The 25456-nt window shown below is 39.7% G+C and overlaps 1 protein-coding gene and 1 long non-coding RNA gene across 2 annotated transcripts; both read left to right on the forward strand.

Annotated features, from left to right (window-relative positions):
• Positions 1 to 8492: 8492 nt before the first annotated feature.
• LOC124120437 lies at positions 8493 to 10511 on the forward strand. The gene is made up of 3 exons (XR_006858826.2): positions 8493 to 8561; positions 9877 to 9966; positions 10228 to 10511. It is a non-coding gene; the product is annotated as an uncharacterized LOC124120437 (long non-coding RNA).
• Positions 10512 to 19483: 8972 nt separating this feature from the next.
• On the forward strand, positions 19484 to 24049 carry LOC124120242. Its single transcript, XM_048403707.1, has 4 exons — positions 19484 to 20587; positions 20898 to 20966; positions 21433 to 21522; positions 23886 to 24049. Exons 1-4 carry the CDS (start codon positions 19568 to 19570, stop codon positions 23937 to 23939), a joined length of 1233 nt encoding a protein of 410 aa, XP_048259664.1. The 5' UTR covers positions 19484 to 19567; the 3' UTR covers positions 23940 to 24049.
• Positions 24050 to 25456: the final 1407 nt, after the last annotated feature.

A 25456-nucleotide genomic window follows, 5' to 3' on the forward strand; every position in this document is an offset into this window, starting at 1 on the left:
GTCCTAAAACCATCAGCACGTGCCACCGTAGAAAACTGTTTATACTCTTCACTGATAGCGGGCTCTGTACTCTTGCATAATGCCCATACAGGTTTCTGATTGTGTGACTTCATTACCAAATAGAGTTGATGCTTCCCCGCTCAAGTCCAATCAGTTGATTATGCAGCCATTTGCCGTACATAGTGTGATTTTCAGTGTGCTGCTGGGTTTACGTTTGAATCTTTAAAAAAGTAAATTGGGTTTATGGTGTGTAGGTGGCTGTGGATATCGACAGGTACAAAGTCAGCCTTGTTCGAAAGCTTTACATTAATTGTCACGTGATTGATAATGTGACACGGGCACCTCACTGTGTTGTTTCAAAGCGTCAATTCTAAACCGCATCACCGCACAGGGATGAATTTGTCTTTCATTTGAACTACAGGCACAATTCAAATTAACAATTGGACGTTTTGTCGAATGAAGTTACGGATTACATGCCAGCATCAATCATGAATATAGAAAGTATTGACATTTCTGATGGAAAGAACATTGCAAACAATTACAAGTCCATACCAATTGAGAACAGAATGAAACCTCTATTGATATCCATGAAAATATTTGGACTGTACTTTGACCCACAGCAGGATAGCAATGCATTGGAACAGTCACAAAATGGTCGTAAGAGAATATCTACAAGCCTACAGGCATTCTTCAGCCACCGACTGTATTGTTACATGGTTCTTCTTTTGCTGTGGTTCAACTTTGTCCGAAATGCTGTTGGCATATTACCTCTTAATAAAGGTTTACCCTTGAGGATCTGTCTCACGTCCTGGTATCTCCAGTGCTCATTGAATGCAACTATCATGGTTGTTTCATGTCGGAGACTTGGCCACTTGCGATCCTTCTACAAACATTGGGATGCTCTTTTCAACAACAATGTGACGGAAGATATCGGATGTGGATACAGATGCCCAATAACGTATTTGAATGTTGCAACATCAAGTGCATGGGCTGTAATTGTCGTCAGCGTAGCTGCAGCTTTTACAGTCACTCTTTACAATGTTTCGAATTCTAATCTTTTCCTTGTTGATATTCTTCGTCCTTTTCCAGTGGAACAATGGGCAGTCGCACTCCATCTTATTGTGTTTACTTTCGACACCGGTGCATGGGTATTTCCTGTAATCTTCGTGGTCGTAGTTTCCAGGGTCATCAAAGGTCAATTCCTCAGATTTGGGCAGGTCCTTTCCAAGCAGATCAAGGAAGCAGATGACAACATCCCTGAACGTCTGCCAGAACTGAGATCTCGCTACACACAGCTTTGTCAGGCTGTGGATATCATCAACAGAACCTTCAAATGGATCCTCGGACTATCCCTTTCCCTTCAGGTGTTCCTTGCCTGCTTTGTTTCGTATCAGCTGATAAACTACCGAGAGGAAATGTTTAATACTTTTATCTATTCGTATTGGTTGGGATGTGGTTTTGTGATTGTTATTTTGCTGACAATGAGCAGTTCTGGTGTACATGACGCAGTAAGTATACACTTTTATTTAGCATCTCACTCTGACCCAGTCGTCTACAGTTCCACAAATCAATGTGCGTGACGTGGTTGCACCAAACAGGTGTGCCAAAGAGATGATCGTGGGTTCGAATCGCAAATTCGTTTGGTTAAGTTTCTAGGTTTGTGATTACTTCAGGCTTTGTGACCATGATATTTTCAACGTTGCTAGTTATATAATACACGATATGTTCCTCAGTGTATATAATAGGCATAGCTATTTCCAAATTCTCAGCCTACGATGGCTGTTTAGATACACATCTACAAAATGTTAAAAAACTATTTCAGGCCCATTCCTTGCTGGATGACATTTTCCAGATTGGAACAAAAAACGCAACTGCAGAACTTCTGGGACAGGTAGGTATATGTTTTTGCCATACAGTACTGGCTCCCAAAGGTAATTTTCATTATTTATGTTATTCCTCGAAGAGCAAAATTAGATTGGACCAACAATTGGTCCTATCTAGGCATCTATCTATTGTGCCTGTGAAGGTATGTATGGGTTCGTTTTCTCTGCATAACAAATGAGTTAATGTATTATGAATGTATCAATATAAATTGGTACAAAATGTTTACCAAAAACAAAATTCTTCACTCTTATAATACAGACATTCATGACAATAGTTTTCAGTCCACACAAAGACCAGACAAATGCTTTGGTCGTATTTTTTTAATTTAGTCCTTCACAAACAGCTTATTTCTTTTTTGTCCTTTTATGTTATTTTAAGCTTATCCATTAACTAACACTAAATAAAGTAATAAATAGATATACGATACATAAGCTTATATCAGATAATTGTCAACACCGCCAAAATAATAGACTAAGATACCGAAAATCTAGGCCTTCTATTAGTGCAGGCAGTTTTTGAAACATAAATTGTGAAGACATTCAGCGAGAACGGTCGGTTTTAGTTCCCATGTACGTGTAGACCTCGGCGACTCAGGGTCTTGTTCCGATTGTAAAACAGTTTACTTTAGTGGGAGGCTGAAAAGGTTAGAAGGCATTACTGAGGAACAAGATCTTACACATTTCCTACCAAAATAAATAAAAAATGGCGGAAGGTGTCCCGTAAAAGGCATTCATATCTTGCTTTGTGTCATTGTGTCGATGAGTGGGGTATCTGTATATTTCGAAACGAAGTAACAATGGCAGGCTCTTAACAGACTTGATGCCCCATTCGCTTGGCTCCAACACTTGCCCAATTAGACCCCAGGACGAGTGAGCGCGGGAACTAACAAAGATGCCTTATGGCTCCCTTCAGCCTTGCTTTATAACGGTATAAGGTTCTATACCGAAACTTCGCCTTTACATTCAACAAAGGCGTTGTTATCCATAAATTATCTCTACTTTGGCCTAGAGAAGCTTCCCCTTCCCGACTGATTGCCGCCAAAGGAGATACTTGACAGATGTGTCTTTGCCAAAATGGTAGTTACGCTACTGCCTTAAAACAAGGTTCAGCTGGAACTATATTGCATGTTGTCACGCTCCGACTGACCAATCACTCATCACCTTTTGCCGCAATATTTTAATCACACATTCCAGGGAAACTTGCAATGTTTGTATTCATTTGTGATCGGGCCATCATCATCAATTCTTCCTTACTTTTTCAGCTTAGCCTCTTTGTCTCCAAGTTGACAGGAACATCCACTGGATTCACGGCCATTAACTTCTTTGTCATCACAAACGAGTTCCTTCTGACTGTAAGTTGAAACGTCAACAATGAATACCATAAAATCGAACATCTGTCATGCCACAGGACATTGGACATTAATGAAATCAATATACCACTGTTCAATGATACAACTTACAACATGGCATGAGTGAGTGAGTGAGTGAGTTGGGTTTAACGCCGCTTTTAACATTATTCCAGTTATATCATGGCGTGTCAGCTTAATGTGGGAGGAAAGCCCGAAGTGATGCAGGTCTCAGGCGTTTACCACTTCGGTGAAACCCACGAGCACGGGTATGGTGCTGACAAACCTAGAAACATAATTGGGGCGAACCGGGATTCGAACCCACAATCATAGGTTTCTGGCATGCCCAAGGGACGCAACTCTGCACAGCGAATCGCGGCGCCTTAGACGACTGGGACACCCGTGCCCCCCAACATGGCATGAAATAGTGCATGGCTTTGTGATATTTGGAAATTGAAAAAAACGTTTGACTGATAAACGAGACAATCTTGGGTATGTTTTTGTTAGTTATTGCGAACTATTGTTGACTGCCATGTTTATTTAACATTCATTCATTTCAGTTGGGTGGACTGTTCATCACCTACTTCTTCCTCCTGCTGCAATTCAAGATATAGACTGACATTGGGTTGTCCTCATGTGGATAGATTCATACACACCAAGTGTCCTGTCCCAAAAATGGAGACTTACTCTATGCCACAGTAACGACAATTGCCGCTGTAAGATCATCAAGATCAGTGAAAACTACCACAGCTGGCAAGGCCCACTTACAGTTTCACTCTGATGAAAAGATAAAATCTCCTCTGGAAATAAAAAATGACATCAGTTCTCAACCTTTGGCATTGTACATTTTATTGTGGGTGGTCTTTTATTTTTGTTAATGTTAGAAAAAACATATGAGATGTACATTTTACCCACCCCTCTGTGACTGCTCTTACTACCCTTTTAGCTAAAATTGCAAAATCAAGAACATGTAGACAACCACACACTGAGATGCTATTTGTTCATGCTGAGATTCTCCCAGTTGCTGTCGACATAATAGTTTAGCGCCCATTCCCAAAGAAGGAGATAAAACACAAAACAATTATCAAATTTGTTCTGTTACGGGAAATGACATAATTAGGCCTACACACTCTATAATTAGGCCCCACATTCGCTTACCCAACACCCACCTCTCCTTTATCAACAACCTGATTAAATGCAACAGCTAAGAATGTGTATCAGTAAGTGCAAATGACTATCAAATAAAATGATTGGTTTTCTATTCAGAGAATAAGCAAACGAGTTCTTTGTCCCTCTGTAACGTTTCGTTTCCAGATATACTTTTCTTCTTGAACTGTACAATATTTACAGGAAGGTCTGGTGGTTTCACTATTTCTTGCAATTCCGACGGAAATGTGGTTGAATACTACATGATTGGCTTTATCCCTGGCCCAAAAATCAAAAGCGTTCAGGCAATAAACACATATACAGGTTGAATTATGTAGTTTGTCTTTTGGCATACATAACGTTTAGCTCACTTGGATCAAGATATACGTACGGTATTTCTGATGCACCAAACGTGGAGATCACAATATATATTAAAGTCAAAGCCTCGATTATCTTCTGAAATAGATTCGACTAGACAGGGGTCCGCGAAAAGGATAAGCATGTCCTGCCCTTTAAGTAGCACCCGTCACTTACACAATTGGCATAGAAAAGGACAGTGTGCATTGCCTCATACCTGTTTTCGGGTATTCTATGGAATTTCTAAACGATAGTATAAAATTGCGTTCATGTCGCAGGATTATCTGGGCCAGAATCGATTTTTTTACAGACAGTCGTCGTATGACAGGAGTACTGATGGGCTTGTTTTGCTTCGGCCCTAAATGTGATAGGGCTGAATATGAACCTTGCTTGTTTACTTATATGTGACGAAGGTCTTTCAACTTTCTCTTAGCCATAAAATACGTTGGCATCAATAGATGTATGTGAGAGACACCATGTGAATACATGACAGTAACATTAAATAGTGTTCATGCTCCTGAATAGATCATAATGTTGAGCAGTGTGCATGTGGTGAATGGACCTGTCATGAATGTGGCAGAGTAGAGAATGAACCTACAAGATGCTTCTCTGAAAGGTCTAAGGCACCGACAATATTTTATCCCATGAAAAAGTACGCTATTTACGTCGTGATGGGCTGATGTCATGACGCTCCCACAGTTTGTACAAAACGTAAGTGTTTGTTTGATGCCTGATGCCACACGACAGTACACGTGACATGTGACGGCAGAATGCAAACAAAACAGAAAATCAAGTGATGAACCATGGAATCCACTCACATGATAGTGAGTGAGTGAGTGAGTGAGTGAGTTGGGTTTAACGCCGCTTTGAACAGTATTCCAGTTACATCGCGGCGTGTCAGCTTAATGTGGGAGGAAAGCCCGAAGTGATGCAGGTATCAGACGTTAACCACTTCGGTGAAACCCACGAGCACGGGTATGGTGCTGACAAAACTAGAAACATAATCGGGGCGAACCCGTGCCCCCCACATGATAGTGAATTTTACCGATTTTCAACAAAAAGTAATGGTGACAATTGCCCAATAAAGTCTAAAACGCTCAGTTGCACCCGATCATGAATGATATTGTTACCACAAATATCCAAGCTCCTATCCCAAATACATGAGAGTGAGTGTGGTTTTACGCCGCTATAAACAATATTCTAGTAATATCATGGTGGGGGGCACCAGAAATGGGCTTCACACATTGTACCCATGTTGGGAATAGAACCCGGGTCTTCGGCTTTACGAGCGAACGCTTTAACCAATGGGCTACCCGATCGCCCCTTGTTTTAGTAGAAGACATGATACTTTTTATAGATAACGACATCCATATTGTTTGTAGTGACGTTTCATAGCTACCTCCTGCCCACGTATCTGATGGGGGCGGTGGGATAGCCTAGTGGTTAAAACGTTTGCTCGTCACGCCGAATGCACGGTTTCGATGTGTGAAGCCCATTTCTGGTGTCCCCCGCCGTGATATTGCTGGAATATTGCTAAAAGCTGTGTAAAACCAAACTCACTCAGGGTGGAACAGACAATCAGTGTCGCGATAGAGTATGGAAAAGACGTGATTGTCTGAAGGTACAAAACACCTATGACGTTGATGAGAAATGCTATCCATCCACATACTTTGGACCATATTGAAATACTGCTGCTTTCCTTGAAATTTGAATCATTAGCTTGTGTCCTGTAGTTACTGCATCCTAAATGTATTTTGTGTCTACAAATCAGCGTTATTGTATTTGTGCTATATGGGTCAATCCCTGTGAGGGTAAATTACAGGTCGTACATCAAATAGCTTGCAAAACTTGATTGGTTAAACCTAACCTTAAATAAGTGCGATCTCCGTTTTAGCTATTAGCCATGTTACAGCACTTAGCTGAATATCAATTTATCAACTGTCCTAAAACCATCAGCACGTGCCACCGTAGAAAACTGTTTATACTCTTCACTGATAGCGGGCTCTGTACTCTTGCATAATGCCCATACAGGTTTCTGATTGTGTGACTTCATTACCAAATAGAGTTGATGCTTCCCCGCTCAAGTCCAATCAGTTGATTATGCAGCCATTTGCCGTACATAGTGTGATTTTCAGTGTGCTGCTGGGTTTACGTTTGAATCTTTAAAAAGTAAATGGGGTTTATGGTGTTTAGGTGGCTGTGGATATCGACAGGTACAAAGTCAGCCTTGTTCGAAAGCTTTACATTAATTGTCACGTGATTGATAATGTGACACGGGCACCTCACTGTGTTGTTTCAAAGCGTCAATTCTAAACCGCATCACCGCACAGGGATGAATATGTCTTTCATTTGAACTACAGGCACAATTCAAATTAACAATTGGACGTTTTGTCGAATGAAGTTACGGATTACATGCCAGCATCAATCATGAATATAGAAAGTATTGACATTTCTGATGGAAAGAACATTGCAAACAATTACAAGTCCATACCAACTGAGAACAGAATGAAACCTCTATTGATATCCATGAAAATATTTGGACTGTACTTTGACCCACAGCAGGATAGCAATGCATTGGAACAGTCACAGAATGGTCGTAAGAGAATATCTACAAGCCTACAGGCATTCTTCAGCCACCGACTGTATTGTTACATGGTTCTTCTTTTGCTGTGGTTCAACTTTGTCCGAAATGCTGTTGGCATATTCCCTCTTAATAAAGGTTTACCCTTGAGGATCTGTCTCACGTTCTGGTATCTCCAGTTCTCATTGAATGCAACTATCATGGTTGTTTCATGTCAGAGACTTGGCCACTTGCGATCCTTCTACAAACATTGGGATGCTCTTTTCAACAACAATGTGACGGAAGAAATCGGATGTGGATACAGATGCCCAATAACGTATTTGAATGTTGCAACATCAAGTGCATGGGCTGTAATTGTCGTCAGTGTAGCTGCATGTTTTACAGTCATTCTTGGCAATGTTTCCAATTCTAATCTTTTCCTTGTTGATATTCTTCGTCCTTTTCCAGTGGAACAATGGGCAGTCGCACTCCATCTTATTGTGTTTACTTTCGACACCGGTGCATGGGTATTCCCTGTAATCTTCGTGGTCGTAGTTTCCAGGGTCATCAAAGGTCAGTTCCTCAGATTTGGGCAGGTCCTTTCCAAGCAGATCAAGGAAGCAGATGACAACATCCCTGAACGTCTGCCAGAACTGAGATCTCGCTACACACAGCTTTGTCAGGCTGTGGATATCATCAACAGAACCTTCAAATGGATCCTCGGACTATCCCTTTCCCTTCAGGTTTCCCAGGCCTGCTTTGTTTCGTATCAGATGATAAACTACCGAGAGGAAATGTTTAAAACTTTTATCTATTCGTATTGGTTGGGAAGTTGTTTTGTGATTGTTGTTTTGCTGACAATGAGCAGTTCTGGTGTACATGACGCAGTAAGTATACACTTTTATTTAGCATCTCACTCTGACCCAGTCGTCTACAGTTCCACAAATCAATGTGCGTGACGTGGTTGCACCAAACAGGTGTGCCAGAGAGATGATCGTGGGTTCGAATCGCAAATTCGTTTGGTTAAGTTTCTAGGTTTGTGATTACTTCAGGCTTTGTGACTATGGTTTTTTCAACGTTGCTAGTTATGTAATACACGATATGTTCCTCAGTGTTTATTATGGCATTGCTATTTCCAAATTCTCAGCCTACGATGGCTGTTTAGATAGACATCTACAAAATGTTAAAAAACTATTTCAGGCCCATTCCTTGCTGGATGACATTTTCCAGATTGGAACAAAAAACGCAACTGCAGAACTTCTGGGACAGGTAGGTATATGTTTTTGCCATACAATACTGGCTCCCAAAGGTAATTTTAATTATTTATGTTATTCCTCGAAGAAACGCCCCAGCCAGCAAAATTAGATTGAACCAACAATGTGGGCTGAGAAATGGGTCCATTGAGGATTTGTCTAAGGGGTTCCAATTTGGTCCTATCTAGGCATATATCTATTGTGCCTGTGAAGGTATGTATGGGTTTGTTTTCTCTGCATAACAAATGAGTTGATGTATTATGAATGTATCAATATAAATTGGTACAAAATGTTTACTAAAAACAAAATTCTTCACTCTAATAATACAGACATTCATGACAATAGTTTTCAGTCCACACAAAGACCAGACAAATGCTTTGGTTGTATTTTTTTAATTTAGTCTTTCACAAACAGCATATTTCTTTTTTGTCCTTTTATGGTATTTTAAGCTTATCCATTAACTAACACTAAATAAAGTAATAAATAGATATACAATACATAAGCTTATATCAGATAATTGTCATCACCGCCAAAATAATAGACTAAGATACCGAAAATCTAGGCCTTCTATAAGTGCAGGCAGTATCTGTAACATAAATTGTGAAGACATTCAGCGAGAACGGTCGGTTTTAGTTCCCATGTACGTGTAGACCTCGGCGACTTAGGGTCTTCTCCCGATTGTAAAACAGTTTACTTTAGTGGGAGGCTGAAAAGGTTAGAAGGCATTACTGAGGAACAAGATCTTACACATTTCCTACCAAAATAAATAAAAAATGGCGGAAGGTGTCCCGTAAAAGGCATTCATATCTTGTTTGTGTCATTGTGTCGATGAGTGGGGTATCTGTATATTTCGAAACGAAGTAACAATGGCAGGCTCTTAACAGACTTGATGCCCCATTCGCTTGGCTCCAACACTAGCCCAATTAGACCCCAGGACGAGTGAGCGCGGGAACTAACAAAGATGCCTTATGGCCCCATTCAGCCTTGCTTTACAACGGTATAAGGTTCTATACCGAAACTTCGCCTTTACATTCAACAAAGGCGTTGTTATCCATAAATTATCTCTACTTTGGCCTAGAGAAGCTTCCCCTTCCCGACTGATTGCCGCCAAAGGAGATACTTGACAAATGTGTCTTTGCCAAAATGGTAGTTACGCTACTGCCTTAAAACAAGGTTCAGCTGGAACTATATTGCATGTTGTCACGCTCCGACTGACCAATCACTCATCACCTTTTGCCGCAATATTTTAATCACACATTCCAGGGAAACTTGCAATGTTTGTATTCATTTGTGATCGGGCCATCATCATCAATTCTTCCTTACTTTTTCAGCTTAACCTCTTTGTCTCCAAGTTGACAGGAACATCCACTGGATTCACGGCCATTAACTTCTTTGTCATCACAAACGAGTTCCTTCTGACTGTAAGTTGAAACGTCAACAATAAATACCATAAAATCTAACATCTGTCTTGCCACAGGACATTGGACATTAATGAAATCAATATACCACTGTTCAATGATACGACATACAACATAACATGGCATGAAATAGTGCATGGCTTTGTGATATTTGGAAATTGAAAAAAACGTTTGACTGATAAACAAGACAATCTTGGGTATGTTTTTGTTAGTTATTGCGAACTATTGTTGACTGCCATGTTATTCAACATTCATTCATTTCAGTTGGGTGGACTGTTCATCACCTACTTCTTCCTCCTGCTGCAATTCAAGATATAGACTGACACTGGGTTGTCCTCATGTGGATAGATTCATACACACCAAGTGTCCTGTCCCAAAAATGGAGACTTACTCTATGCCACAGTAACGACAATTGCAGCTGTAAGATCACCAAGATCAGTGAAAACTACCACAGCTGGCAAGGCCCACTTACAGTTTCACTCTGATGAAAAGATAAAATCTCCTCTGGAAATAAAAAATGACATCAGTTCTCAACCTTTGGCATTGTACATTTTATTGTGGGTGGTCTTTTATTTTTGTTAATGTTAGAAAAAACATATGAGATGTACATTTTACCCACCCCTCTGTGACTGCTCTTACTACCCTTTTAGCTAAAATTGCAAAATCAAGAACATGTAGACAACCACACACTGAGATGCTATTTGTTCATGCTGAGATTCTCCCAGTTGCTGTCGACATAATAGTTTAGCGCCCATTCCCAAAGTAGGAGATAAAACACAAAACAATTATCAAATTTGTTCTGTTACGGGAAATGACATAATTAGGCCTACACACTCTATAATTAGGCCCCACATTCGCTTACCCAACACCCACCTCTCCTTTATCAACAACCTGATTAAATGCAACAGCTAAGAATGTGTATCAGTAAGTGCAAATGACTATCAAATAAAATGTTTGGTTTTCTATTCAGAGAATAAGCAAACGAGTTCTTTGTCCCTCTGTAACGTTTCGTTTCCAGATATTTGACAATTGCCAAAAAAAAGTCTAAAGCACTTCCTTTTTTTCAACGAAAGCAAACAAATTGAATCATATAATCCGCATGCCTCTTCGACTCTGAAATTATGTTGTTGATCTTCCTATCAGCCATTGGAAGTAAACACTCTTAAAAAGAATATGTCAACCAACTCCAACGATGCAGGGTTACCCGAAACGTAAACAAAGCACTCTTTTCGTGTCACAGCAGCCACTAACGTGACAAAGTTGTCCGAGGCGGGCGTAAGTGACTCACAAGTATCAAATGCTAATAGACTCTATCCTGTGTTTGATCCTTTCAGGGCGTCCCTCAAGGCAGTCACTTTTCTTCTCGTGGATAGAAGAAATTGGCTTAACGTTTTCTAACTCCAAGACAAACTGTGTTCACTTATGCCAAAAATACAAACACCACCCGGATCCAGACTTATTTTTAGATCAAGGAAATAGAGGAGGCCCACTCATCAAATATCTAAGGCAGGGGGCACGGGTGGCCCAGTCGTCGAAGGCGCCGCGATTCGCTGTGCAGAGTTGCGTCCCTTGGGCACACCAGAAACCTATGATTGTGGGTTCGAATCCCGGTTCGCCCCGATTTTGTTTCTAGGTTCGGCAGCACCATACCCGTGCTCGTGGCTTTGACCGAAGTGGTAAACGTCTGAGACCTGCATCACTTCAGGCTTTCCTCCAAAATTAAGCTACACGCCGCGATATAACTGGAATAATGTTAAAAGAGGCGTTAAACTCACTCACTCACTCTAAAGGCAAAGTGCCTGAAGGCTCTTGACTCCTTGCAAGTTGTTTTAAGTTCCGTATGGGGAGGGAATCAGTAATCCGATTCAAACCAAATAATGGTTCCATTACACCACCAAGGCCTTAGGCTGTTCTTTCGTGGAGCTTTCAGGACCTGCCCTGTGCGCAGTCTGGATGTTGAGGTTAATGAACCTCTCCTTGAAGAACGCCGCATTAAGCCATCACTGCAATATGATATTAAATTGCATTCAAAACACTCAAACCCAGCATGTAATTATGTTTTCAACCCTCTTCGTGAGACCATGTTCAAAATAAAAAAACCTGGTTCCAGCTCTTGAAATCAGAATTCATGCAAACAACACAGCAGCTAAAATATATTTTGATATCATTTCACTTTACCGACTTCTGTGGTCTCGCTGGCAGATGGTGACGCCAGAGGTGGACCTCACTTTGGTATTTTATATAGCAAGAATATAGCAAGTTATGAACAAAGTACAACGCTCACAGATCCATTATTACAGACAGGCCAAAGGATGGTGGCAAAGTTACAACTACCAATGTCGTTTGATCCAAAACTGTTTCCTCAAGAATGCCAGATTATAGTTCTCTCTTCACTGTTGAGGCCTAGGCTAAACAGCTTTGACCAATATTAAACAACAAAACCAATGGAAAACATTCATTCTGATTTCAGATTGCTTGTGTTGTCTTCGGGCACTTAAAAGTGTCTCCTCGAATCATACTATAATCCTAGACATTTTAGAACTTTGCAATGATTTTTGTACTAGCCAATGCGACATAATATTTTGCTGATACCTGCAGGTCATGTAGGTATAGTAGATAACTCGAAAGCCGATGCTGCAACTAACCCTTATCTCCACTCCTTACTTCCCAGTTATTTCCGAATTAACACTCGGCATCTTATGCAACAAAAGGTGACACCCAAGTGGGAATCAATACACTTTATGAATTTAAAACAAACAATCGGTCATACCTTCTTCGGTTGTCAATAAGGGTATGATGAGGTCATTTTGCGATGATGTCGTCATGGCCACAGTCGGTTTTCTTTGGAGATTATTTCGTATGTGTTTCCACTGTAGAGTAGATACCTCTTTTTGTAATTTGGAACCGAACGCTTTAGTAAGAATTAGCACCCTTCAATAACATGGAAGAATCACGAATATCTGCTCAGAACAGATGAGGACGAACCTCATACAGTAAACTACGTTTATAACGAACTGACCGATATAACGAACTTATTTTTTAGTCCTGGCCATTTGTTGTATATATGTTGTAATTATGCCTATAACGAACTATGGTTATTACGAACTAAAATTAGTGGTCCCTTTGAGTTCGATATAACCATGATGAAAGGTTCACCATCAAGCATACTTTGCTTGACTGCGTAGAATATATAAACACATAGGTGAGTGAGTGCGTGAGTTAATGCTTTACGTCACACCGGCAATATTTCAGCCATATCGTGACGAGAAATTATACATTTTTAATACATATATCTTAACTAAATAAAAACCTGCCATCGATGGACAGTAAAAGTACTAGAATATCACAGATTAATATAAAAAAACTAGCATACTACTATAAAAAAAATATCATTATAAATAACGGTACAATATAAAAAAGGGCTATAGATCGCCAGCAGCTGAAGGTAGATCACCACACTAGGGACCATGGGGACTTACAGTACTTTAGCTTCCTGCATGGAACCCAGCAGGATTTACATCATCCCTTCAGCAACTAGCGATTGTACGCAAAGTTAGCCACAATTAAAATTACAAATATACTACGTTTAAAAGTGTAGTAGGCAGAACTATTCTTTGAATGCCGTGGACTTACTATATCCTCTCAGGGGGACAATAATTTTACACTATGTCAAACCCCTTTGAGGATGCAGCCAATAACAAACTCGGATATAAATTCATTCTAACAATTTTAAAAAGTCATTCATTTTATACAAGACACATCATCAAAATTTACTATACAGTTCTATTTCTTTTAAAAACCCAATAATTAAATGAGTGTTAACATTGTTAAAAAAGATCCTTTAGAGAAGATGATTTGAAATAGTTATCCTTTGAGATGGCAACCAATACAGTCAAGCAGGACATGCTTGACCGTGATTCTCTCATCACAAGGGATACAAAATGGAGGATTTTCACCTTTTAATAAATATTCGTGACTAAATCTACTATGGCCAATACGACATCGTCGTAAAATGACCTCTGTAAATCTGGACTGACAACCCAAGTAGGTGTAACCGATATGTGGTTTAATTTCATGTAATTTATTGATACCTACTTGAGTGTCCCACTTTTGTTGCATTTGATCTCTGATGTAACATCTAATAACAGGTTTGATATCAGTGTATGGGATCAGAAGTAGTGTCACAGATTTGTTGAGTGCTGCTTTTGCAGCAGCATCGGCCATTGTGTTCCCACTGATTCCAACATGGCTGGGTAACCAACAAAAGATGATGTCATATTGGCCAGAACCAAGTTTATTATATAATTCAATAATTTGGATTAAAAGTGGATGGTTACATGATATATTTTTGATAGCCTGAAGACATGAGAGTGTGTCTGAAAATAATACATATTGCTAATGCTTAGATTGTTTACCAATATATTTTAGAGCTGTTAAAATGGCATGGGATTCGGCTGTAAAGATGGAACTATGATCTGGAAGTCGTGAAGAAATAGTCCTGGATCCAATTACAGTGGGGCTGGCAACCGCGTCACCATCCTTGGATCCATCTGTGAATATAGTTTTGTAAGTTTGATATGTGTTCTGTAATTGATTAAATTCTTGTTGGTAAATTAGTTGGTTTGTTTCGGATTTCTTAAGTTCAGTTAATGACAGATCAACCTATGGCTGTACCAACTGCCATGGTGGAGAAGAGCTATATTTTTAAGATCGATATTAGCAGCAGAAATTGCAGGTTTGATTCGTAGACCGAGTGGAGGAATAAGGGATGGCTTTTTAAAATATATGTCCTCATATGCAGGATTAGTTTGATTTGAATAAAGCTTTGTAAGATAGTGTAATGAGAATTTTATCCGACGTTGATTAATGATGGCTCATTCAGGCTTTCGATAGGGGATGTTCTGAAGGCTCCAAGGCAAAACCTCAGGCCTTGATGATGAATACTATCAAGTATTTTTAAGTTACTTTTACAGGCTCCACCATAGATGATGGAGCCATAGTCCAGTTTAGAGCGGATAAGTGCTCTGTACAGTTGGAGGAGGGTTTTCTGATCCCCTCCCCACTTTGAATTTGAAACGACTTTCAGAAGGTCAAGGGTCTTCAGGCATATATTTTTCAAATATTTTATGTGTGGTAAAAAGGTCAGATGGTGGTCAAAAATAATACCCAAGAACTTGACTTCTTTTACAACTTTAGTAGGAGTGTGTGTATCCAAAACTAGTTCTGGGTCTTTATGTGATTTGTATTTTCTACAAAAATGAATACAATTCGTTTTTGATTTTGAAAATTTAAAACCATTTTCTAATGACCATTTATGGATTTTTATAGACACTGTAATTGTCTTTCAATAGTATGCATATTTTTACCACGACATGAAATGTTAAAATCATCCACGAATAGAGATCCATCAATTGAATCATTTAAAACTTTAGATAGGCTGTTTATTTAAATACTGAACAATGTGACAGACAAAATACTGCCTTGTGGGACACCCTGATCCTGATTGTAATGATCAGACAGGGTGGAACCCCACACGAACTTAAAATTGCCTGTCTGATAGAAATTTGGAGATAAATTGAGGCAAAGGGCCTCGCAACCCAAAATCGTGTAAATCTTTTAAAATACCATGTTTCCATGTAGTGTCGTATGCTTTTTCTTAATCGAAAAAGATAGACAATGCATGTTGTTTCTTTATGATGGCATGTTTAACAAAAGTTTCCAAACGAACAAAATGATCGATGGTATTATTGGTTTCCAGGTACCAAACTAAGCGATTATTGATCATACGTTCCAAAGTTTTGCAAACGTAGCTGGTCAATGAAATTGGTCGATAATTTGAAGGATCGGCATTATCACGACCAGGTTTAGGTATTTGAACAATAATAGTTTCACGCCACGAAGAAGGAAATTCTCCTGAAGTCCAGCTGTCATCAAATATTGTTAAAAGGGTTTCTAGACATGATTGTGGTAAATGTTTCAGGAGTTGATAAGGTATATTATCCGATCCTATAGCAGTATCATGAGCTTGCCCAAGGGTAGCATGGAGCTCATGTATGGAGAAGATTTCATTCTAATCCTCCCCATTATCTGATTTGAAATTAATAGATTTCTTTTCTTGCTGCTCTTGGTAGGACTGGAATTTAGGGACATAATTCGACGAGGAAGAATGTTTAGACAGAGTTTCACCAAGTTTATTGGCAATATCTGAAGTATCTGTCGACAAGTCATACCAATTTTTAAGACGGTGGATGCTAGTTTTCGAACCCTTACCTTTAATTCTTTTAATCATGTTCCATACTTTAGACAATGGAGTACGTGAATTTATTTAAGAGACATATTTTTCCCAAGACTGGCGTTTGTTTTGTTTAAATATGCGCCTGGCTTTAGCATTCATAATCTTGAATTTATTTAGATTATGCACCATTGGATGTCGGCGGAAATAATGCTCGGCCTTTTTCCTGGCCTTCCTTACTTGTTTGCAAGCATCATTTAACCATGGTATTCGTATGCGAGAACCGCAGAGGACTTTGGAATACATTCATCAGCAATTTTTGTTAATTCATCAGAAAAAACATTTGATAGGATCAGGAACACCAATAATAAGATTAGGTTTAAGTTTGTTTGTACAGAGAGATACATAGAAGGCCCAGTTAGCTTTATTAAAGTTCCATCTTGATGATCGAGGAACATCAGATGGGGTCACAGGCTTTAAAATAGTAGGGAAATGGTCACTTCCACAGAGGTCATTGTGGACTGACCATTCAAATTCATTCAGTATTTCTGAATCTGTAATTGACAAATCCAGAGACGTAAGTACCTGTACCAGGATGTAGATAAGTGTCCGAACCATCATTATATATGCACAAATCGTTATCAGAAATGAAATCTTCTATGGTCTTTCCTTTGATACTTGTATGCGCACTGCCCCAAAGCGGATTATGTCCATTGAAATCGCCAATAATAATACAGGGCTTCGGGAGCTGGTCATACAGGGCCTGAGGGTCAGTCTGCGTCATAGAAGACGATGGAGGGATGTAAACAGAGCATTGGGTAAGAACAATGTGCATAGCTATACGGACAGCGACAGCTTGAAGTGGGGTATCAAGAGTAACAGGGCTGTGAATAACACCCTGCCTCACCAAGACAGAAGAACCTCCAGTTGCTTTAGCACCCAGAGGTGAATAGAAATGATACGAATTATACTGTCTGATATCCATTAGATCAGTGGTTTTCAAGTAAGTCTCTTGGAGGCAAAATGCTGATGGTTTATGAGCTTGTATTAATAATTGCAATTGATTTTTTTTCTTAGTCCTCTACAATACCATTGGATGATATTTGGAGAGCTACTCAGGGGGGCTCAACTGGTGATCTGGAACGTGAGGGAGGACCACTCCCTGGTATGGAGTTGGAAGGAGTGACCTCCATCTCCAGAGGTTCAAACGAATTGTGAACCTCAACATGGTAAGACGTATGAGAAGGCACCTCCAAGTGTTGGAGGGCCCTGGCTCTTTTCTTTATCTGTTTTTTTCCTTGTTTGTCAGGTGGGCAGTGCCCTCAACATTCTCAATTTGTTTCATGGCATCATGAGTGTCTGATGCTGGTTTAGATGGTAGAACATCAGTTTGAGTCTCTGATGTTGATATTCCTGGAAGCCTGTGTTAGTGTGTCATATTTGACAACACATTCAAGACATCTATGTGTGACACATGTGAAGAGGACGCACTGCGATGGCGCTGACATATGTAGAGCAGGTGAATATAGTAAGTTGGTTGGTTTGTTGTTTAACGCCGCACTCAGCAATATTCCAGCTATATGACGGCGGTCTGTAAATAATCGAGTCTGGACCAGACAATTCCTTGATTAATATCATGTGCATCGAACCACGCATCGATCCATCGATGCCATGCATCAACCAAGACAGCCAGCCTGACCGCCTGATCCCGTTAGTCGCCTCTTTCGACAAGCATAGTTGGCTTTTACGGCAAGAATGGGTTGCTGAAGACCTATCCTCCCTGGATCTTCACGGGTCTCAACCTCCAATGAGCTAGTTCTGTCAAACACTGGCAAAAAATGGTGCTTAAAACAAGTTTCTATGACTGAACTATCAACTTATGTCAAAGGACTCAAATATACAGGTATTTTTCTTGGACTATTCAAACGGAGATCTTATGTCAGCTCTTACTAAATATAATCTAAATAACTACGTGTGTTCTTATCTTACTTGTGGAGTGTTTCCAAACAAATCAAAAAGGAGAACTATAGTCAACAGAGCAGCAGAACAGCAATGGGTTCACAATGTTTCAGTTAATTCAGGCTTATCGCGCAACAAAAATATCCATTCAAGATTAACCGTACATGCGTACTGGTTTCGGTTTTTTTAGTATTCCAAACAACGATAAACTGTGTGTAAAAAGTCTCCTCACAACCCGAACAGTCTGTACAGTGTAGGTTGTGTCACGCCACGGACTATGACAAACATGTCATATTACATTATGAATCTCTCTTGTGTTAAAGAAACTATTTCTTTTCAAAACGTATTGATGCTTATGATGTGAGTACAACGGTAAACTTTGAAATGCAAGATGAAGATGACATGTTGTCATTCTTGCTCGGCGCTATTCCCACATTAAGCCAAACAATTGATGGGCAAACCAAAACTCATGCGTTGATATTTTAATACCGCTCGATATAGTATGTTATTATGTTCACAAGTATCCTGTAGACATATGATATTCAAAATCATATCTGAAATTAACACTGGTGTGTGTTTGAAAATACGTTTGGGGCCTGTATTGACAACGTCCTAACTGTTCGGTTTTTGTATTTTTAGTTTACAAATCGGAATTATTGTATTTGTGCTATGTGGGTCAATCCCTGAGAGATACATTACCGCAGTTTAACATGGATACCCCACTCAGACACAGTATAACGACTCCGAGCCAACCAGTCCTTTTTTAGCCCCTTTATGCCGAGCGCCAGTCAGGATAACAACAAGTACCCTCTTTAACGTCTTTTGGTATGACGGGGCCGGGGATCGAACCCAGGACCTTCCGCTCTCTGGGTGGACGCTCTACCACTGATTAAAACGATCAGTATATAGAAAGCTATTTCATAAATTCACATTTGTATTGTTATTTGTCTGCACTGACTGTCAGCTCTGTACCCTCTATCTCTTGCAGATTACAAACAAAGGTTTATGTACACTTCATTGCATGTCTGTTCTATGGAATAGAGTGTATGTTTTCTGGCTGTCATCCAATCAGTTAAAATGTTAATTTAGCCATGAGCCATTATGGCAAAAATTGAATGTCATCTGGATTGGTTTACCGTGTAATGGTGTGTTTGCATTGTCATGTTTTGAAAGGCAAATAGGGTTGTGAGGCCTACAGGAAAACATTCACAGTTGTTTGACAGCTTTACATAACTTGTCACGTGGTTGATTATGAGACACAGGCACCCAAATACGTTGATTAAAAGAATGAGTTCTACACTGCATCACCACACGGACGGGTAAAGGCTGTTCGTCTGAATTACAGGCACACATTTTAACAATCAGTTGGACGTTCTGTCAAGTGAAACTACAGATTACATACCAGCATCAATCATGAAAATAGAAAGTATTGCCACTTCGGAAGAAACGAACATTGCAAGCAATTGCAAGTTTATAACAATTGGGGACAGAATGAAACCTCTTTTGATGTCCATGAAAATATTTGGATTCTACTTTGATCCACAGCAGGATAGCAATACATTGGAACAGTCTCAGCATGGACGTAAGAGAATATCTACATGGCTACTGGCATTCTTCAGCCACCGAGTGTATTGTTACATGGTTCTTCTTTTGCTGTGGTCCAACTTTGTCCGATGTGTTGTTGGCATATTCCCTCTTAATGAAAGCTTACCTTTGATGTTAATCTTCACATCCTGGTACCTTCAGTGCTCACTGAATGCAACTATTATGATTGTTTCATGTCAAAGACTGAGTCATTTGCGATCCTTCTTCCAACACTGGGATTCGCTTTTCGACAACAATGTGACAAAAGAAATCGGATGTGGATTCATATGCCCAATTAAGTATTTGAAGGTTGCGACATCATGTGGATGGGCTTTGTTCTTCATCAACATTGCTTCAGTTTTTACAATCACTCTTGGCAATTTGTCGACATCGAAGCCTTTCCTTGGTGCCATTGTTCGGCCGTTTCCAGAGGAACAATGGGCAGTCGCACTCAGTCTTATCTTGCATTCTTTAAACGCTGGTGCATGGGTATTTCCTGTCATCTTCGTGGTCGTAGTGTCCAGGGTCATCCAGGGTCAGTTCCTCAGATTTGGGCAGGTCCTTTCCAAGCAGATCAAGGAAGCAGATGACAACATCCCTGAACGTCTGCCAGAACTGAGATCTCGCTACACACAGCTTTGTCAGGCTGTGGATATCATCAACAGAACCTTCAAATGGATCCTCGGACTATCGTTGTTCCTTCAGGTTCTCCTGGCCTGTTTTATTACGTATCAGATGATAAATGACCCTCAGGAGACGTTTACAACTTCTACCCATTTATTTTGGCTTGGAAGTTGTTTTGTGATCATAATATTGCTGACAAGGTGCAGTTCAGATGTACATGACTCGGTAAGTACACACTTTAATGTAGCTTGTTACTGAATAAACAGGTCGCCTTGGGGTGTGCCAAAAAGTGCCATAATTCAATGTGCGTGATTACGCACAAGAATACAGTAGTCTCTGATTATGTTTTTAGGTTTTCCCTCATTTGTTCAACTATGCTATATGCTAGTATGGGTGTGTTTTTCCAAACACCTCTTCCGTCTACTGTTCATGTTTGAGATATTTGCCCACACACAGACGACTATTTACAAAATCTGTGCATAAATTTGCTGTTTAGATATTTAGCTGCAAAATCTCCTGGGTACTACTGTTTCAGGCCCATTCTTTACTGGATGATATTTTCAACATTGGGACAAAAAACGCCACTTCAGAACTTCTAGGTCAGGTGGGTATATATTTCTTGTCATATAATACTGGTTCCCAAAGAGAATGTTAATTATTTTTGTTGTGCCCAGAAGCAATGTGAAACCCTGAGGCTGTATTCCCGTAGTTTTGTGAAATTATAAACATTATCTTTACTTCATATTATATTGTGTGGATGGATCTTAACCGGCATAGATCACAAAGTACATTTCGATATACACACCTTGAACAAATATAATTTTGGCTAATGCTTTAGCAGACTGTTTGCCTGAAATCCACTTTTCGTAAGATACGTCAACATTTAGACAAACTGTTTTAACTCCGCAACAAAGTTTGTTAATTAAATTTGTTATTCTGAACAACACCACTAGGAATGGTACAGTCGAATTGATAGGGATTGCATTAAAAAGTATCACATCTACAATGAATCTGATTGTATTCATTTATGATTGAGCCATTTTCATCAATTCTTGCTTACTGTTTTTCAGCTGAACCTCTTTGTCGCCAAGTTGACAGGAACATCCACCGGATTCACGGCCATCAACTTCTTTGTCATCACAAACGAGTTCCTGTTGACTGTAAGTTGCAGAGTCAACAACCCATGCCTCTAAATCAAACATTTATCTCGACAATTGAAATCAATATACCACTATGCACAGTGACATGACTAACATGAAATATTGCATGACTTTGTGATATTTTGGAATTGACAAGTATGTTCAACTAACATAAAATATTGCATTACTTTGTGATATTTTGGAATTGACAAGTATGTTCGACTGATAAACAAGAAAATTTGGCTTTTCTGTCCTTCACGAGATCATTCCGTCTGAGTCGGTGAGAGAGTTTAAGTTTTACGTCGCATTGGCATTATATCAGCCATCAAGCGACAAGAAAAAGTTGATATATATATACACAAGTGAGTGATCAATACAAAGTTTTATTTAAAAACAAATTTCTCAAACATATGTGGGCATAGCAGCATTATTTATACAGTTTAAAACACGGGCTAAAGGCCACCAGTAACCAAAGCTAGCCCCCCTCGCTGGGGATCACAGGGAATTACAGTGATCATTATATAGTTCCAAAATGTTTAGGATTATAGGATGATTTGAGGAGCCTGAAGGAAAGACAATGAATCGGAGTCGATGATGTATTTGTTAGATTTGTTTTGTTTTGTTCGATAGAGGTCAAAGCTGTACAAAAACAGAGAAGAGTGAACTATTATCTTGGGTTCTTGAGGAGACAGTTTTGGATCAAATGGTTGTGGCACTTTCACTTTTGCAGCCATCCTTGGACCCGTCTGTAAAAATAGATCTATGAGGATTACACTTTGTTCGTAGCTGGTTGCATTCCTATTAATATTATATAATACCTTTCGGACTTTGTTAACCTGGTTAGAATGGGTCTACTCCTGGCTTAACCATCTGCCAAGGAGGAGAAGACTGAAGTCGATAAGGTGATATGATATGTTGCTGCTGTGATGTGTGGTTGAATTCTGATTTGAAGTGGTGAAACCAGGTTTGACAAATTTCGAAACGGCTTTTCATACAGAGGGTTTGTATGCTGGGATTGACTGATATGGATGTTATTTAGTTATGTATTGCAGTGATATTTTAATGCAGCGTTGTTCGAGAGAAGGTTCATTAGCTTCCACAAACTGTCCACAGTTTGTTTGTTTCTTGTTTAATGCCGCACTCAGGAATATTCCTGCTACATTGTCTATGACGGCGGACTGTAACTAATCAACCCGTGAAGATCCGGGTAGAATAGGTCTTCAGCAACCCATGCTTGCCGTAATAGGCGACTGTGCTTGTCGTAAGAGGCGACTAACGGGATCAGGTGGTCAGGCTCGCTGACTTGGTTGATGCATGTCATTGATCCCGATTGCGTGGAGGAGGCACGGGTGGCGCAGTCGTCTAAGGCGCAGCGATTCGCTGTGCAGATTTGCGCCCCTTGGACACACCAGAAACCTATGATTGTTGGTTCGAATCCCGGTTCACCCGATTATGTTTCTAGGTTTGTCAGCACCATACCCATGCTCGTGGGTTTCACCCAAGTGGTAAACGTCTGAGACCTGCATCATTTCGGGCTTTTCTCCCACATTAAGCTGACACGCTGTGATATCACTGGAATACTGTTAAAAGTGGTGTTAAACCCAACTCGCTCACTCACTCACTCAAAAGTGAATAGTGTTTGTGATTAAGAAAATTTAAAGCCGTTTTCGCCCACCCATATTTTAATTTGGTTCAGACAGTTGTAGCTGTCTTCCAATCGTATTCATATATTCTTACTACAGGAAATGTTCAAATCGTCCACAAAAAGTGAACCATCAACACGGTTGTTCAAAACTTCAGTGAAACTATACTGATGCTAAATCGTGTGACAAATAGGATGCTGCTTGAGGGACGCCCTGATCTTGATGAAATGAGATGAAATTGTTATTTAAAAATTGAGATATGAACTGAGGTAATCTGCCCCTCAATCCAAATTCATGCAAATATTTTAAAGTACCATGTTTCCACGTTGTATCATATCATATAATGTTGTTTGGTGGCAATGTAATGTTTAATTAAGGATTCTAAACGCTCCAAATCGTCAATGGTACTTCTTGTTTTTTTCGGAAACCACACTGGATGTCACTCAGGAGGTTATTGGTCTCCAACCACCAGGCTAATTGAATGTTATCAATACACAATTCCATTTAGAAAGTGGTCAAATGTAACAAACGTTATATTTAGGAAAACATATTCTCGTGAAAGTACAGATTCAAGTACTTTTTTGGGTGAGTCCCATTCAGGATTTGAACCCACACTCCCAGAGTGAGGCACCTAATCGCCAGTACTCAAAGTCAGCGATCTGACCCATTCCATGTACAGGACACCCTTATTATTGCTAACTATCGTTGACTGCCATGTAACTCAACATTCATTCATTTCAGTTGTGTGGACTGTTCATCACCTACTTCTTCCTCCTGCTGCAGTTCAAGATATAGGCTGACACCGGGTGGCCGCATTTGATCAGATCCGTGTATACTGGATAACAGTTTCACAAATGGGTCAAACAGCTGACACATTGAGACACAGTAACGGCAATTGCAGATGTGTAAATAAGGTTGCTATGATCATTGATAACGACCGGAGCTATGAAGGGCCATGTAAAAACCTTTGAAATAAAAATTGACATCAGTTCCCAATCTTTGGCAGTGTAGTTTTTATTGATACCTGCATTTAGCGAAAAAAGAAACTGAAAAACGGCCAGGGCCCTCCAATACCCCTTTACAAGCTATCGCAGTTCGAAACACCATTCATTTTGTTTTTATACTCTGTGCTCTCTTTACGTTCCTCCATATTCATCTGTCAGGAAACTTATCTCAGTCCAAGACGACCTCTGTGGAAGTGACCACTTAATATATAGCAGATCAATTTGTTATTATTCCCAAATCATCGCGCGGAATCCATTACGGTTTCGGTGTTAGACTTACGAATTTGATGTTACGCATCCGCGGCAATCACGACAAAATATGAAACATAGGAGTGAAGACTGCTACCCAGGTGCTAACAGGTGACGACAAATAGTAAATTATGTTGTTTCTTTTGAATTTGGATCTATTTCGGTATTTTCTTTAACTTTGGCATATTTTGCCTCGCTGTGTAACAGGCGCTACGTGCTCCCGGTTTCAGAAATGACCTATGAAATTGCAAGTATTTTGATTATTTTTTGTAATCTGCACTATTTTACGATTGAATGTTTTACCCAGAATGTATGCCAGTTCAGATTTTGTGTATCATCCAATATTGTCATTATTCGCCGTGTTTGTTGATTTTGTTCAACTAAACAAATCGCGAGTTAGGCCACGCATAAACATGTCACAACGCTCATCAACAGCATGTGAATGCTCGAAAGTTTATCACACGAAAACATTTGAACACTCGACAAAAATGTGATATTTTTTACAAAGATTTATACATCCGTGAGAATCAATATAGGTATTTAAAAAGTATTGTAATAGTATTACAAGATCATGACGCATATGGAGTTGTTTGTTTACCGCCGTTGCCATGATCGTACAACTGATAAACAACTGAAAGTTTTGATATTTTGCAAGCAGAGCATTTATGCATTTCACACATAACTTAAATACTACGCAAAGCCTAAAGATAAACAGTTATTGCGAGTTTCATTTGGGGGTGTCCTTCGACTATGCGCCTGTTGAATGGGTTCGACAGTAGCCTTGAATGCATTAAATTTTATAATATACTTCACTGTGAAAGACTTGGTTGTCAAAAGTTGAGAAAAGTGATATTTTCATTGCAGTGAAGATAACACCTGATACTTCACTGCTGTGAACATAACACTTGTTGCTTCCCTGCTATGAACATAGCACCATGACGGAACTATTGTCATACAAGAGTTACCTGCCCTCAAATTGTCTCCCTTTATCGTGTCTGGCCCATACACAAACTGTTGAGTACCTTTTACGTTAATTCCACATTGATAAGACAAACTAAT

Source organism: Haliotis rufescens, unplaced genomic scaffold (assembly GCF_023055435.1).
Source record: "Haliotis rufescens isolate VD_foot unplaced genomic scaffold, xgHalRufe1.0.p SCAF_3, whole genome shotgun sequence".
Classification (NCBI taxonomy): Eukaryota; Metazoa; Mollusca; class Gastropoda; order Lepetellida; family Haliotidae; genus Haliotis; species Haliotis rufescens.

Bases quoted from the DNA above. Each gene is read 5' to 3' on its own strand.
- LOC124120242 (XM_048403707.1), top strand. From the start codon at position 19,568: ATGAAAATAGAAAGTATTGCCACTTCGGAAGAAACGAACATTGCAAGC. The intron at 20,588-20,897 runs GTAAGTACACAC...CTACTGTTTCAG, and splicing joins GTTCAGATGTACATGACTCG to GCCCATTCTTTACTGGATGA. The intron at 20,967-21,432 runs GTGGGTATATAT...ACTGTTTTTCAG, and splicing joins CTTCAGAACTTCTAGGTCAG to CTGAACCTCTTTGTCGCCAA.